This window comes from Athene noctua, chromosome 9 (genome assembly GCF_965140245.1).
Source record: "Athene noctua chromosome 9, bAthNoc1.hap1.1, whole genome shotgun sequence".
Taxonomy (NCBI): Eukaryota; Metazoa; Chordata; class Aves; order Strigiformes; family Strigidae; genus Athene; species Athene noctua.
In genome coordinates this window covers 25,139,800-25,155,390 of record NC_134045.1, presented here as the reverse complement: position 1 = coordinate 25,155,390, position 15,591 = coordinate 25,139,800, and the positions used below count along the sequence as shown (strand labels likewise).

Below are 15,591 nucleotides of genomic sequence, written 5' to 3'. Positions count from 1 at the left end.
CAGGAGAAATGGCCGTTAGCCATTGTTTTCACAGCCTTGCTGTTTCTGGGGAAGCAATTAAGCAGCTAACACTACTGGGCCAGATTTGAATAGCCTTACGCATATCGAACCTTGCCTGCCACACCAGTGCCTCCACTGGCTCTGCTTTAGAGAGCATCCCAGTTTAGAAAAGGACTTCTACGTGGGCTAACTTTAAACACGTATTTTAATCCTAATTGCTCTTCTGAACTGGGACCGTCGGCTGCTTGCGGGACCGCCTGCAGAGGAAGATGCTATTCCATGAGACGCAGTCAGAGGGCAGGAATCTGGTCTGCTGGATCTAAAGAAGCGCTGTCCTTACCCCTTGACATCAGTGCATAAACAAAGACGCAATCTCATAAGGAAAGATAAATATTAGCTGTGTTAGAAGCGAAGAGGAAATTAAATAACTATCACATGGCATAAAAACAAGCTTGTCAGAGGAGAGAGAACTGGTGGTTTCGAGCTTGCAGACAGATTTGTATACAGTAGTGAGGAGGAGGAGATGAGGAAGGAGAAGAAAGGAAACACAAATCAAAGAGTTATTTGGAGTTTCCTCTATTACAGACAGAAGGTCCGTGTTATTCAAACAGATGTACCGCATGTCACCAGCTTTCTGGTGTTTGTTATTTTAAGGATGGTCTTAGGAAGAAAATAAATTCCACTCTGAGGCTCATCTATATCCATTTTAGGCAGTCTGTGGAGAGAAGCCCAAAGAGTGGGGCTGTGGAGATTCCTCCAGGCTGAGCTGGTGGGACATCCTCTGCTCTCTCCCCAGTAGAAATTTGAATGGCTGGGAAGGAAACCCACCAGCAGCAAAACCTCAGTCGGGGCAGGTTGGGGCAGAAAGCCACCATCAGCACCGTGGAGCTACACTCTGCTGCTCACCGAGGGATCAAAAGAACTGGGAGAAAAAAGATGTCTGCTACATCATGGATAGACTTGGGCAAAATCCAGGGAAAACTTGCATGTGTCTACATGTAAATGGGAAGCTGCTGTGTGGCCGGTGCTTCTCTGTACAGTCCCCAGTGAAGACAACTCTGCTTGGGCCGGAGGGCCAGAGGGCTCTGCAGTGAGACTGGGGTAAAATAAGTGAGATCCTGGGATGTGAATGTCACTCTGGGTTCTCCCTGGCCTCAGCACCAGCAGGGAAGATGGTCTGCAGTTGTGCTTCTCCAAATTAATTTGCTTTGCAACCTGGAATGAAATAGGAAGCAGAATGACATTGTAGTCTCCTGTGAGCAATGCCAGAGTCAGGTTTTGTTCCTCCTGAAGGTGGTGGCTTGCCCGTGGTAAGAAAAGAAAGATGTAAAGCATGTTATTCTGTTCACTAACATAAGTGGTCTGACAGAGAGGCCGATGCAGATAATATTGTGTGTTATAAATCTGAAAGCAGGACAAAGCAGTCTGCTGCTGAAGCGAGTCTTGTACGAGGCAGCTCTGACAGAGGCACAGGCACCAGTTTGAACTGATGTCTTTTTCTAACATTGCCACATTCAGAGCAAAACTGTGCTCTAGGAACTTTTTGGTGGGAAAGAAACACCACGAACATTTTCTTTATACAGAAAAAACAAGAAAATTAAATTCCCAGCTGCAAGTTCTGGGCTCAGAGTGCAAACATTTAATTCCTGCACCTTCTGCCCTAGTGACATTTCTGGATTGATTTGTGTTTTCCAAAGGGCTTTCAAGCTTCTGTGCTACTCGGCACCACTTAGTCTGGATAAAAGCAAAGAAAAGAAGACATATGAAAAACCTTCCCCTTCAGAGAACACATAAGGCATAAGACACACGCTCTGGGATTGATGGTACGCTTCTTCTCCTGCGATTAATTGATCATCATGCAGGACAATTTAGGAGTAGCCCTCTTAATAGAGGACACAAAAAGTTGGAATCAATAAGCAATAGTAAAAGAAAAAAAAAAAAAAAAAAGGATTGCAGAGGAAGCAGGCACCAGGCCCATTCTCTGAGGGCTCTGTCCTGCTCCCACTGAAATCAAAAGGAGTTTTGGAGTTGGCTGCAGTGGGAACAGGAACAGTCCTTAAGGCACTAATTAGTACAGCTGGCTGAATAATGCATAATGAACAGTTCATTCAGCTAATTTCATCTCTTTTTCTATTCATGAATTGCCCATGAACCAATCCCAATTTTCTCATTTTGGTCTTCATTCAGAAGTTATTTGTGGGTTTCTTCAGGAAATCATCCCCAGCGTGCAATTCCAGCGCGCATCGCAACATGTAAATATTTGAAGTTTGCGCAGAAGTGTTTGAAGTGTGGGGCTAGCAGGTAGGGCAGATGACGTTACCTCCCTAGCCCGAGCTGATATTTCTGTAACCAGGTGGAGCGTGAACTGCAAATGTTGCAAAGAAACACTGAACTTTAGGTTCGTATTCGGTAAATACTTGTGTGCGTCCCTTTTCTTCCTTTTAAACGGATCTAGCTGGTGATTGGAATACTGACCAAAGGCAGAGAGAGGAGGGATATGATGTGAAAACACCCCAAGGAATGTCACTGGAAGAGTCAAGTAAATACTTCCAGACTTTCCTTTCCAGCTTTAAAAGTGATTTGGCTGCAGCAAAGAGTAAATTAACGTTGTGCAACGGATGAAAGAGTTGGAATCAGCCTGTGGATAGGAGAGGACGACTCCACTCCGGGCTGCTGGAGCAGCAGCCTGTGCAGGGGGCAAATATTGGCCCCGGCAACATGCACCCTGCCGTGGCAAGCAGCTGTGCTAGCTCAAGAAAAAGGACACTGAAAATGATTGCAAAACACCCTTGTCTGGTAAAGAGTCATCCAAAAGGTGACTTTCCTGGGACGACATTAAAGTAAGGAAGAATTCAGAGCAGGAATCAAAAGGAAATAGCTGCCCCGTGGCTGGAATGGTGGGGACGAGAAGCTGTCCCAGGCAACGTAGCCTCAGCGAAAGCTGAGCCATCCCCATGCAGAGCAAGAGAGGGAGGGACAGGCCAAAGCACGGGCACTGAAAGACAGGGAAAACCAAGAATGTTTCTTTTGCAGCGGTTTCCAAGACGGATGCAAGGAGTAAGGGAAGGGAGCTGGGGGAAGCGTCTTTGGCAGCCAGGGGCTGTGGATTTTCACGCTGAAGCAAGGCCCACAGGGAACCGAGCAAAGCCAGAAGGTCTGCCTGTCTTCTGGGGCCAAGGAGGGACGTGCCAGGGCTATCCCACAGGGAAGGGACACAGGGGACACGGGGCGAGGGAAGTTCAGGGCTGGCTCACACTTTGAATTTTGAAAGGTGAGAGATGAGACAGGGTGGTGATCGAGGGGGGACCTGTGCTTAGAGAGAGGCAAGTCTCTCAGGCTTTCAGCCGGAAAAAAAACCCTGAAAAATCCCTATTTAAAGGCACGCATGTGCCTGCAAGTGTCTATCGGCAGAGGGCAGTGACACTCGCACACACACGAGTGCACACACACACACACATCCCCGACACAGCACTGCCAGCCTTTAATCCATCCTGCTTTTGCTGCTGTCACACCAAGGACACCTTCCACCACCCCTGCCCGGAACAAACGCACTCGGGTTATTACTTGAAAAGCAAATTGCAAGGGATGCTACAGGCCCGACATCTGGCCTTTTTTTCTCTTTTTTCTTTTTTTTTTTTTTTTTCCCTTTTCCCAAAGCCCACGTGATATTTTTCTATGTGCTTCAAAGCTGGGGTTTGTTTGTTTTTTCAAAACCAAAAGCTCCAATTCCAGCATCTGCGAGAAACCTTACAGGAAATAACCCGTGTGCACAGAAGTAGTTGAGTGAACATGCAATAGCAATATTTATCTTTCCCTTCCGTATAACGGCGCAGACGGCACGCAACGCTCTTCCTCCTGTCACTCTGCAGAAAAAGAGACGAGGGAGTCTTGGGTGGAGCTGCAGGATCAAAAAACTTCACTGAAGCTGAGTGGGCAAGAGGAATGGGAGAGGGTGATGTTGGGCAGGTCAGAATGGGCAGTTTTATTTGGCAAAGGGGAGCAAGGTTTTGGAAGAGGGCAGCCAGGAAGGGCATGTGGGGAGAGGTAGGGGATGATCAGTGGTGGAAACTTTGTGAGAGGTGGGATAGAGCAGAGGAAATGCAAGGAGGGAGCGGTGAGTAGCACAAATGGAGCCAGCTCCTCCAGGGTGAAAGTCAAAACAGCTGAGCTGATCTGTCAGGTTTTACACGCATCGATAGACACAAGTATGCTTTTCTCTCAGCATCTTGTCCCAGGACAGCATGCAGTCTTAAAAAGGGAGGAGAGCTGGTTTTGGGGTGGAACCCACATCGGGGAAGAATGCCCACCCCAGTACCTCATACCCAGTGAAACCAAGAGAGCAGCAGGTTCATTTATGGCTTTGCAAGTCATTTTGATAGAAGACTTAAAAATTTCCAGGCTGAATTTCTGGCAGAAGTGCTAAGATTTAAGCCACATTGAGGAGGTCTAAAAATGCCAAACATTTAAAAACTTCTGCCCGTTTAATGACAAGTGTTGAACAGCCTCCTCAAGGAACTGGAGAACTTTTAAAATGTGGTAGACAAAAGCTCTGAAAAGGTCCCTGTGGAGGAGTCCTGTGGGCTGGGAGCGTCGGGCATGAGATAGATCTGGGTAACGCAAGTGGCCTTTTAAGCAGCAGCCTCCTAAAACAAAGCTCCCCCTCTTATTTCAGTGGTAGAGATTCTCATCTCCTGCTGACTCTGTGGATGGATAAAAAAGTGAAATAGCTCCTTTCACACAGGACTCAGTTATCCACCTCACATGAAATGATTTCAGTTCATTTTTATACGCTTCTGGACATTCCATGTTGAATTGAGTAAAACTCACACGAAGAAGAAATTATCTTGGTGGATTTGGCTACGTTTGCGCTGACAGGCTGTTTAAGGGAAAAGAAACACTTCAGCCAGGCTCCTTGGTTAAAAAGGATTGAGGAAATCCAAGTACCAGAATTCAGACCCTCCAGATAGCAGGTGAGAACTGAAATAGATGTGTTCAGTGCTGAAGAAATGGACCCTCTCCCCTCTCCTGACCAAGACATTCAGTAACAGCCTCCGCATGTTCTGAAAATACAAAAAGAGGAAAATAACTGCACTCTCGGTTATTGTTTACTGATTACTCCGACAAGAAATCTTCCCCAGCTGTTCATCTCAAACATGCATGAGGAGAATTTACAGGAAGAGAGAAGACGCAGGAAATAAGATGATCTGGGGATGAAACCAGGAGCCAGTTTTGGTGTCCCGTGGGCTGTGCTCTTACGGGGAACAGGGCTGTACAGGCACCCCAGAACGACCTTCACTCCCAACCCGCTGTCTTGAGCAAGTCGTAACACGAGCTCTTATAAAATTGATTTATCTTGCTGAGGGCGGTTCCTTGCTTTGCCCGCTGGCTAGCCAGGAATTCTTGGTGGCTTGTGACAGAATTATATGTCATGCTCTTTTTGGTTTCCTCAGGCTTCACCCAAAGCCACTTCTAATCAGCGAAAAAGTTCCCAGTTCATACACTACACTTCAGATTAGAGTTTGTCTTACTGTCTGGCATCGAAGACAATTTCTGCTCTGGCTGTAAACCACAGACTCACTCTTTAGCAGCGAAATTCACATTCAAACTTTCATTTGGGCTCAGGCTTAGACCTGGTTCCCAAGCAGAAAAGTTTAACCTTCCGCTTGCTACAGACCAGGCAATTAGCAGATACCTCAGCGTAGAGCATTCAGGATGGATTAATGCTGGACTAAAGACACTAATATAAGGAGAAAGGGCAACAAAAGTCTCAGCGTCCTTATGACTACTGCCTGGCCTGTGCTTCGATTCAATGCAAACCTTTCCTAAGGGATTGAGAGCACTTCCTCTGTTTTCTGCATATCCCTTCCTCTGATGGACAATACTGGGCCTGGCAGGAAAAGGAAGCACATATGGTTTGCACTCAATGACGGATCACTACAAGGAAAGGACACGGAGAGGCTGTGGGATTTTCAAGGACCCTCTCACAGCAGGAGCCTGCAATACAGAAGCAGAGTTGTGTAGCTTTACAATATATGACATTATGCAACCCCAGTAAGCGTCTGTTGATTGCTTACTCTTGCATTTCAGTAGGAGTTCAATAAATGCAGTTGATAGTCCACGATACTCCACAGGGAAATAAAAAAGGATAAACTACCAGCATTTGGAATTTTTGTGGTGCAGCAGTTCGTCTTAGCAAGGTGTATAATGAGATTTCCAATAAACCATCACCCCACAGGAATAAGCCTTTTTCTCTTACGCGAGCGTTCACACAACTCATGTGACAGAAAGCAGCCCGCATTTGGGCATCGTGTGCATCCCATAAAGATCAACTCAAGACAAAATGCAATCACGCTTGTAAAAACATCAACGTTAGCTCTTTTGTTTATCTGCGTTGCAGCAATATTGCACTTGCTAAAATAAAACACACGGTCGTCTTCCAAGAAGATTACAATCACATAAAAATCAAGTCTGGAATCATCCTTTGCCTGCCTGGGGCTGCATTTAAAAATTTTATTCCTGGCCTGCTCCACTTAAAGATCTCCACCCGTATCATTTATCTAGCTGATGCGCAGTCTGGCTACTGGCTACAACAGACGTACAGCCGAGTCCCATGGAAAAACATTATGAAGAAAAGAAATTATGTGCCCGCCTCTCGGTTGCTGGATGCCATCCGTAGGCAAATCTGAAGACGATAAAGCTGCTTTAAAATGTGCATTGCTACATTGCCGTCAGCCAGAATCCCGGTTTAGAACGGAGTGGGAATGGGGAGGGGGGAAGAAATTACCATATTAAGAGGCCTTTAGTGTTTCTTTTGTTTCCACACTGCATTTAAAGACAATCTGAAGTCAACTGCCAAATTGGCTTTGACTGCAGAGCGAGTCGGGTTGGTTTGGTGAGGCTGCTCCGGCAAACGCGCTGGTGCTTTATCGGGATTTTGGCATCACGCACCCAGCAGGAGTTCGTGACATTCTGCACCCCTCTGCACCTCCATCCTCGAGGCTCTTTGCTGCGCTAAGACAGCGACCAAGGAAAATCGGCACCGTAGCCATGCCTTCTATTCCGTGTGGCTCCTCGTGGCTGAAATGAAGATGACTTTGACAGGAAAAAAGTACCACACTGTGGGCAGCGCTCTTTGAGTCAGTGGAGAGGCTGCAAGCGCACCTACCATGAAGGAGGGAACGAAGCCTGGTTAAACCCGACTTGGAAAAGCAGCCAGGACAGTGCCCCCAGGCCCCTCCCCGTGCTGGCAATGGCCAGGCCACAGGCACAACCCCGGTGCTGAGGGAGGGGCGAGGACAGGAGCCCCAGGCCCAAACGAACCACCAGGGCCCCTCTGCGGGGTCAGCCGAGAGCAGGGCAAGGCACGGCTGAGCCCCGAGGGCGGGCGCTGCCTCAGGCCTGGCCCCCACAGGCGGTGAAAGCCCCGAGACCGCCCAACAGCGACCCCCCGCCCGCCTCAGGGCGACGCCGCCGCCCGCCACCGCCGCCGGCCGCACACAAAAGGCGGCTGTTCCCGCCCCTCCCTTATTTAAGCGCCCTTTCGACCAATCAGCGCCAGGGGAGGGATTAAAGGGGGCGAAAAGCTGGCGATTGACAAGCCCCCTCGCTCCCGCTTCTCTGCGCGAGGAAGGGGGCGGGGAGAGCGTTCTGGTAGCCAATCCCCGGGTGCGAGTAGCCGGCTCGGCCAATCAGCGGGGCGGTGGGTGTGGCCCGCCGCGGGGTCAGGCCGGGAGTGAAGGCTCCGTCGCTCCTTCCTCTCGCTCTCTCTCCCCCTCCCGCTCCGCTCCCGGCGGGGACTGCTCACCGCGGGATCCCTCCGCCGCGGAACGGCGCTGCGCGCGCGGAGCGCCCGTCCCCCTCCGCCTGCTCGCTGCTTTCCAGCGAGGGATTATTTCCCGCGGTTGTGGCGGCGGCGGCGGGGCGGCTCCGGCGGCGGGGCCCAGCGCGGCGGGACGGGCTTGCGCGGAGGATGGAGGCAGCCGGCGCCCGGCTGAGAGAAGGAGCCGCCCCGTGAGGGAGGACGCGGGAGCGCAGAGGCCTGCTCGGGGCCGCCGGGCCCTTACCGGGCGGGGACCCCGCGGCCAGGCCGCGCCTCGGCGCTCGGGCCTGCTCCCCCCGCGGCCACCCTCGGGGGGGGCCCGGCCCGGCCCTGCCCGCCGCCGGGGGTTGCCCCCCGCGCTCCTCGCCGCCGGGCGCCCTCGCCCCCCGGGGGGCGGGTTTGCCGGGGGGGCGGGAGCGCGGCGGGGGCCGCTTGGGGGGTGTCGGGGCGCCGGCCTTGCGGGCTCCCCTCGGGGCGCTGCCGCCCGCCCTCGCCGCCGCTGCCCCCGCCCCCCCCCGGGTGTGCTCCCTGCGGGCCGGGGGTCGGCGAAGCACCATGGTGGAGAAGCGGTGCCCGCGGCTGCAGCGGGACGGCGTGTACCGCTGGTTCTCCGAGCTGCCCTCCCCGCAGCGTGTGGAGTTCCTCTGCGGCCTCCTGGACCTCTGCATCCCGCTGGAGCTGCGCTTCCTCGGCGCCTGCCTGGAGGACCTGGCCCGCAAGGACTACCACTCCCTGCGCGACTCCGAAATCAAGGCCAACAACCCCGCCGACCTGGGGAGCCTCACCAACCTGACGGACGAGGTGGTGCGCAGCAAACTTTTGGTCTCTCTCGCCCTGCTCGGCTCTGCCCACCGAGAGGCGGCCGGGGTCCTCTTCCGTACCCTCACCCACATCGATTCGGTCATCAACAACTACGGGCTACAACTCAATGAGGGCCGCACAGGGGACGAGTTCCTGTTGCTCTTCACGATGGCATCCAACCACCCAGCTTTCAGCTTCCACCAGAAACAGGTGCTGAGGCAAGAGCTCACCCAGATCCAGAATATCATGGCCAGCACCAGCAAGAATCCCAGCACCTCTACCCTCAACACCATGGCAACCTATCCTGGCTGCCATAAGGTGGGTATCCTGCTTTTGCACCCCATAATGGCACTGCTGTAGGGCGCTGGGTCGTGCCTTCAGCAGTGATTTTAAACCTTTCGTTTAGCACGGGCATCCTGGTGATGGCTGGCAGAGATCACTTGCTTGGTTGACGATGGGGATGGTCAACTGAGGGCAAAAAGAGTTTTGCGGGCTCGTGGATTTTAAACGAGAAGGGGGTTCAGAAACTCATCAACAGGCAGCAGTATAAAGCTCAACTGATTGCTTCTGGCGGTACATCTGCTGAGGGGACGGTCCTGCCAGTGGCGTGGAAGACAGTGATTTAGTAGGGGAAACAAGCATGTAGTACCTCTAGATTCGAGAACAAGGATCTGTTTAAAAGTTTCTCTGGAAGAAGTTGGAAAGGAGGATCAGCTTTGGGAGTAGCTGTCCAGTGGCAAAGGCATCTTGGTGAGTCTGGGTTTTGTACAGACGAATGTGATGGCAAACAATTTGAGTTTCTGATACTGAAAGAAAGGTTGTGGTTGCCTGCCACCCTGAATCTCTCGGGTATTGATCTTGGTGTCAGTGGTTCACCGTCATTAACTTGCTGTTCGTTCATTCAATTGCCAGCAATTAAGCTAGACGGTAACATTTTAAGAGGTGCTGTTAGTAATTAGATATGTTACTGACTGCTTAAGTGCTCTTAGCCTGCTACAAATTAGGGAGTCAAACAGTCTTCTTGACTGAATTTAACCTGCTTGAAAGTTCAAACTAAGTACCAGTTAAGTGGGTGCGTGTGTTCAGTTAACAGGCTGTAGCTTTTGAGGATGTACGGGCTCAGTCAGCGAGTGACAACCTTCCCCTTCTATTGGGAAAGATGGTGTATACCTAAAGGCTGTGAAAGTCCCTGTGTTGGAGTAGTATCCTAAATAAAGCTGTTCCTGAGGGCTCAGTACAGATTTCATTAAGTTAAGCATTGAATTTCAGACCAAGACAGAAATCTATGCTCGGTCTTCCCCCAGATACAAATTTCCTTCCAATTTCGTGTTTCTTTGAATACCGCCGCTTTAATTGTAAAATTAAGACGAGTATTATTAAACTTAGTGTTTCTCTTAATCTTCTCTTCCTATGTCTTCAAACAGTGCTTGTTCCTGACATTTTGTTTTAAGGGGAAAGAACGTGGTATGGGAATGCTTCTTTATTCAGTTTAAAGCTCTACGTGAATAAAATATAGATGGAAAGAATATTTCACACAGAATGTAGAAGGGTATAATTAAAACCAGAAAAGGTTTCCTTTCAGATATTTAACTGCTTGCAACTTCCCTTATTCAAAAGAGGCATGGACCCTAGGTTTGAAAGGAAAGACTGTAAATCATACACGAGTTTTCCCAAAATAAGACAAGCGAAAAAAAGATAAAATTATGCAGGCAGGAACATTTTTTAGAGCGTGCTTTCAGAGCTTCACAAATAGTGCACGATTTACGTAGCTCAAAAACTCCAGCACTATTTATGTCAATCTAAGATGGACGGAGAAGCCATTCCTACCATTTTTCAGGCCAGCAATAAGGCGTACGGGACAGCCAGTTTGGCTTTTTTTCTTCTGAACTCATTGAAGGTTTGTCTCTTCATATTTTTATTTTTTTTTTTTAAGAAATTGTCATTGAAGAATACCAGTGGCTTGGTACAGAATAGTTGAGAGGGAACAAAAAGGTGACTTGGCTTTCAGAGTCTCTTGAATATGTGTTTTGTTTGAGCGGATGCAAATTTCCTTTAAGATTGTTAAATTTTTTCAATCTTGATAGCTGGGTCATTTTGCTACTTTTAGAGTGAGCAGTTGGCTTAAAACAGGAGTTGGATGAAGCAAGTGGAAAAAACAATGTCCTTCTCCATTCAGCACTGTTTAAATATGCACAAATAAATTCCAGCACTGTGGAGCTCAATCTTGTGATGTTACCAAGTTATGTTGTGACAATACTTGTGTTGTAACATCACCTAGAAAAAAACAATGCAGATGTCAAGAGAAAGTGAGCTGCGCTGGGCTGCTGCCTGCCAAGAGTCCCGCGCTCTTCATCCTCTTTAGAATTGGAAGAGAATTTCTTCCCCAGAGCCAGCATTTTCTCATCACTCTTGTTGCTTTACTACAGCTTGAGCTACATGAAGCTGGTACTTGAAGTCAGCGCTGTGTGTTGAACTGTATGAGTGCCGCTCCTAAATTCTCAAGTGTCAAACCTCTTTGAGCTCATCCTTAGGAAAATGAGCTGGGGAAGTGGTCACCGTTTGAGGTCCTGAGAAACTTTTGGGAGCTGGAATGGCGTGGATGTGTAATGGCATGCAAATAGGAAGCTCTTTGTGAGCACGGCTAGTTATCCTTCAGCCTTCCCCTTGTGCCGAGTGTGGGAATGGGGACTAACACTTCTGCGACTACCTGTTTTTGTGTATTACTGGAGGTCTGTTACAATTTCTGATCATTTACATTTAACTTTATTCATGGAGATGCAACGGAAAAGTTGAATGGTGCTCTTTGTTCTCTTTGCAGAAACAAATGGAAATGTGCTGCTTCTGCTTAGTCCTATTAAAATATGACCCAACTTGATATTAGCTACAACTTTTTTCCAGAGGATTGGAGCTTGCAGTCCTGTTTCCATCTCCTCTCTCTTTCACATCTCACAGCAAAATCTCTTAAAAATAAATTATGTATCATAGTGAAGAGTCGATAAAAATTGCTGTAAACCTTTCATGATTCAAGTTGCTTTGGGTAGGTGAACACATTTAAAGTTGGTTAGTGATGCGAGCCGCTGCTTTTTGCTGTTGTCTTTCACTCTCTGCTGCAACTGCTGATTACAAGGAGGCTCAAAACAGCTACCCATATATTTTTGCTTTAATTTGTGCTTTTCGAGATTATTCTTGGATTATATGAATCTTTACAGGGAAAGGTGGCTGTGGGTGGCTTTAAGTAGGTCAGTAATTATTAGATTCATGGTTTCTACTTGGTAGTGCAAAATGAACATTAAGTTTCCTTGTCCTAGGTAGGGAGAGCGCTGCCCTCTCTACAGCAGGCTATTGTTTTAGTCTCTGTAAAGATGGTAATTTCTGCCCCTTGTCTTGTCCTGTATTTTCTTCCGGTTTTGAATGGTGCCAATGTTTGCAGGAATTGAGTCAGGGATGCTTCAAACTTCTTGCTTGTGGGCATAAAATCTCCGGTGGTTGTGTGGGTTTTAAAAATTGAAACCTGTGCAAATTGTCCTCAAATGAAACCCAGGTATGTATCTGAAGAATTAGCTCTTTAAAAACTTTTATGCCTGGGATTAACCATAATCGTCTTATTTTTAACTAGAAATGATGCAACCAAGTTTTTCAGGCTGGGTTTGCACCTTCAGATGCCTATTCAGCTTTTATACCTCTGTCACAAAGGAGGTAGAATGGTTTCCTGGCCAGCACTTAGAGCCTAGCATCTGAAGGCTCGTTTTTGTGATGATGGACAGCGTGTAGAGCTGCAAACCCGAGAGTGGGAGCTGGAAGCATCGGGGCACAGGAACACCAGTAGCCAAATGTCTCCTGCTGTGCATGTACACATCCGGGTGCTTTGATAGGCAAATTGCCACTGCAGAATCGGTGACCCACAGAGAAGGGAAAAATGCCTCAAAACTGTCTCCCAGCATCCTGAGCCACCCATTCAGACTTCTGTTGTGTCCGACACAACACACATCTCTTCTTGCTACAGGTGAAATCTGAATGGTTTTGTCTATTCTGTAGTGATGCTGACTTTACAGAACCTTATGTCTTGGAGACAATGACATACCAGGACCTACTGGGATACTGGCTCTCATCTAGACGTGATGATATGAATCTCTGCATGGGCTAAATTCTCCTATCAAGAAGTCTACATGCGTTAGTAACGCCGAGGACATAACTTCCAGAACCAGAGGAGAAGTTATTCATGAATCTGTCGCCTTGTCTTTCTTGGAGTTGTTTCATCTACTCATTGAGATCATTCTGTAAAATCAGGGAGATAAGATAATGCTTTGGCTGCTGAGTGCCTGCTCTGCTAGCTGGCTGTGACAGGAGCTCTGCAGTGCACTTACTGCCATGATCTGGTTGTGGCTTCAGCTGCAGAACCAGGGTCATAAATAGTAGGTCTGACTACAGTTTGTTTGCAGCTGAAAGGAAATAAGAGTCAGTGACACTGTAGTTATGTGGCTGTTTCAGGTTGATATCTTGTGAATGGGAAAAAGGGCTCTTGCCCTAGTCAGCTTCCAAATATTGCACCAATGGCTATTTCAAGTTTATAGCATAAGATGCTATTTTTCACCCGTGCTAATTCCATAGGCTCATCTAAAACTTAGAAATAACTAAAGACTATGTACTGGGAGCTGTGTAGAGCTGTTGTTCAGAGGGTTCCATTTCAAATACCTTCACCTTTCTGCACCATTTCCTACAGGCAATGGCAGTTACATATGCCATATTCAGAAATATTCAGAGATTATTTCATCTGTGGAATGATCAGTTGGAAAAACTATTACTTGTTGGGTTGAAACTGAGTCCTTAAGTCTTCACAGAGCAAGCAATCTAGCTATTAAGGGATCTGTCTCAGCTGCTTTTATGGCTTTCATGCTAGCTTTATATATAGCTTTTATACTAGTAGGGATAGAATAAATCCTGAAAAAACTAATTTTTAGCCTCCTAACCCATTGAAGGTATTTCATAGCTTGAGTAGATTACCATGTTAATAGCAGTTGCTAGCTAGGATTAGAGGTGTTTACTCACTGCTATCAGTAGTTGCTATCTCAGGAATGATCTCATTTTCAAAAACACATGAAACTAACCTCAGGAGCTGTAGGGGCAGGTCTCATAGCTTCCAGCTGGTGACATGTGCCAATCTTTGTGTGTCCTTTCAGTATTCTGGGTACTTGAGGCAACATGGATTACACATGCCTCTTGGTGTTCCAGTTAAGAAATGTGAGGCTTTGAGTTCTGGCTCATTTCTTATTGATATTCTTGTTCAAAAGTTTTTGTGACTGTGATAAAATGGTTCAGTCTCAAACATGCAATATTGCCAGAAATGAGCTTAACGTATAAAGGAATCCTCGGAAGACAATGGTCTTGTGTAGTAACAGTATTAAAGACCACCAAAGTCACTTTGCCTAATCATATGTTACGTGATGAACTTGGATTTAAGAACCTAAATTAGTTTGCTGGGGATATGAACTGTACATCCAAACATCAGGGACAGAGCAGCCAAAAAATTTGCGTTGAGCTAATAATGATGTTGTTTTTTCCGTGAGCTGTTTTCCCATTTTTTGCACAGGCTGAATGAAGTTTTTGTTGTAAGAGCGTGTTCCACTTCACTTTTTAAATTTACTCCCTTTTTTTTTTTTTTTCCTACTAATTACCTTGTAACTGTTAGTTGTCAGTTAAGCAACATTGAAGGAGGTCTCATCTCTTCCGGAATAAAAATGCCCATTGTGAGGTATTGAACATTTTGAACTGTACCAGACTTCAAACTGTTTTAGTTGAATCTGCCCAAGCAGTATGCAGATCCTGCTTGGAAAAGCAGAGCCAGCAGTAGTTAACCACGCCTAACAAGCATTCCAGTGTCTAACTTCAAAGGTACTGAACAGCATCCTTGTTTGGAAGTATTTAACCATTTGGTTTAGCTTTATTTATTTTTAAATGTTTGAATTGCTAAAACTGAGATCCTGTCGTCTTTTAGCTGCGTTTTAGATACAGCACTGCCTCTTTTTGCAGGGTAGAGCTCTGATTTTCCTATGGACTTCTCAGTGCTGCAGTACCTGTCATACTTTTCTCTTAAGTGTGCCCTGGTAAAGGGACGTGTATAGTCATATTCTATATGCAAATACTGCAGTGTCCATTTTACTACTTACTCGAGTCCTTTTTTGCCTAAAAAAAGAGGCAAGTACAGGAATGTTATACCCAAGAATATAGATAAGAGTTTCTGTGAATACACAGAATCTTATTATAGAAGTGCTAGATCTGATTTCTCTGTAGAAATGAGAACCATTGTCACACTTAAACTAGAATCTGACTTTATTCTTCATCAAAAGAATTGAAGCAAGTTGAATTGAACTTGTTCCCTATTTAGATTTGAAATGAGTATTAAATCTAGTAAAGAGATGTTGTTATGGTCCAGATCTATGTTTCTTTGTATGGGTTTTGCAATGAGCAGACATTGAAATTCCTTGTTTGTATCTTATGCTAAAATAGAATTTTTCCTTTGGTCCCATTGGTAAGATGATCCAATAATAAGCAGTGGAAGGGATAAACTTCTTAACAGGTGTTCTGGCCAGTGTAGGGTTTCAGGATTTTTGTAAATAACTGAAGTGATCCAGAAGTAATAAGATCAATTACTTAAGAGTGAGATCCTAATTTTAATTAAAGACCTGCCAAGTCATGATGATAAATAGTGAAAGTGAACATTTTTCATGCCTATTACAAATTATTTTTCAGTGTCTTTTTTTCCCCCCCCCCCACAAGTAGTTTTATTATGCTAAAGCCATTACTTAATGGATATTGAGGAGGGGGAGGAGGGAGAAATACAATTCAGTGAATTTGTGACTTGTCAGATAACTTCTGCCAACCTTGTTAATATGTGAACTGTTGCAGAAGAGACCAGAGTGGCAATGAACCATTCTACCAGAGAAAGGCTTACGATATCATGGCTGGGAATATAC

The 15,591-nt window shown here is 46.8% G+C and overlaps 1 protein-coding gene across 3 annotated transcripts in view; it reads left to right on the top strand.

Annotated features, from left to right (window-relative positions):
• Positions 1 to 7,927: 7,927 nt before the first annotated feature.
• ZCCHC14 (zinc finger CCHC-type containing 14) overlaps positions 7,928 to 15,591 on the top strand; it is a 55,771-nt gene continuing 48,107 nt past the window's right edge. For all 3 annotated transcript variants that reach the window (XR_012634189.1, XR_012634188.1, XM_074913159.1), the window contains exon 1: positions 7,928 to 8,938. Coding sequence is in view for 1 of the 3 variants with exons in the window: in XM_074913159.1 (XP_074769260.1) it covers positions 8,375 to 8,938 (564 nt within the window). In the remaining 2 variants the exon portion in view is untranslated. The remainder of the gene's footprint in view (positions 8,939 to 15,591) is intronic.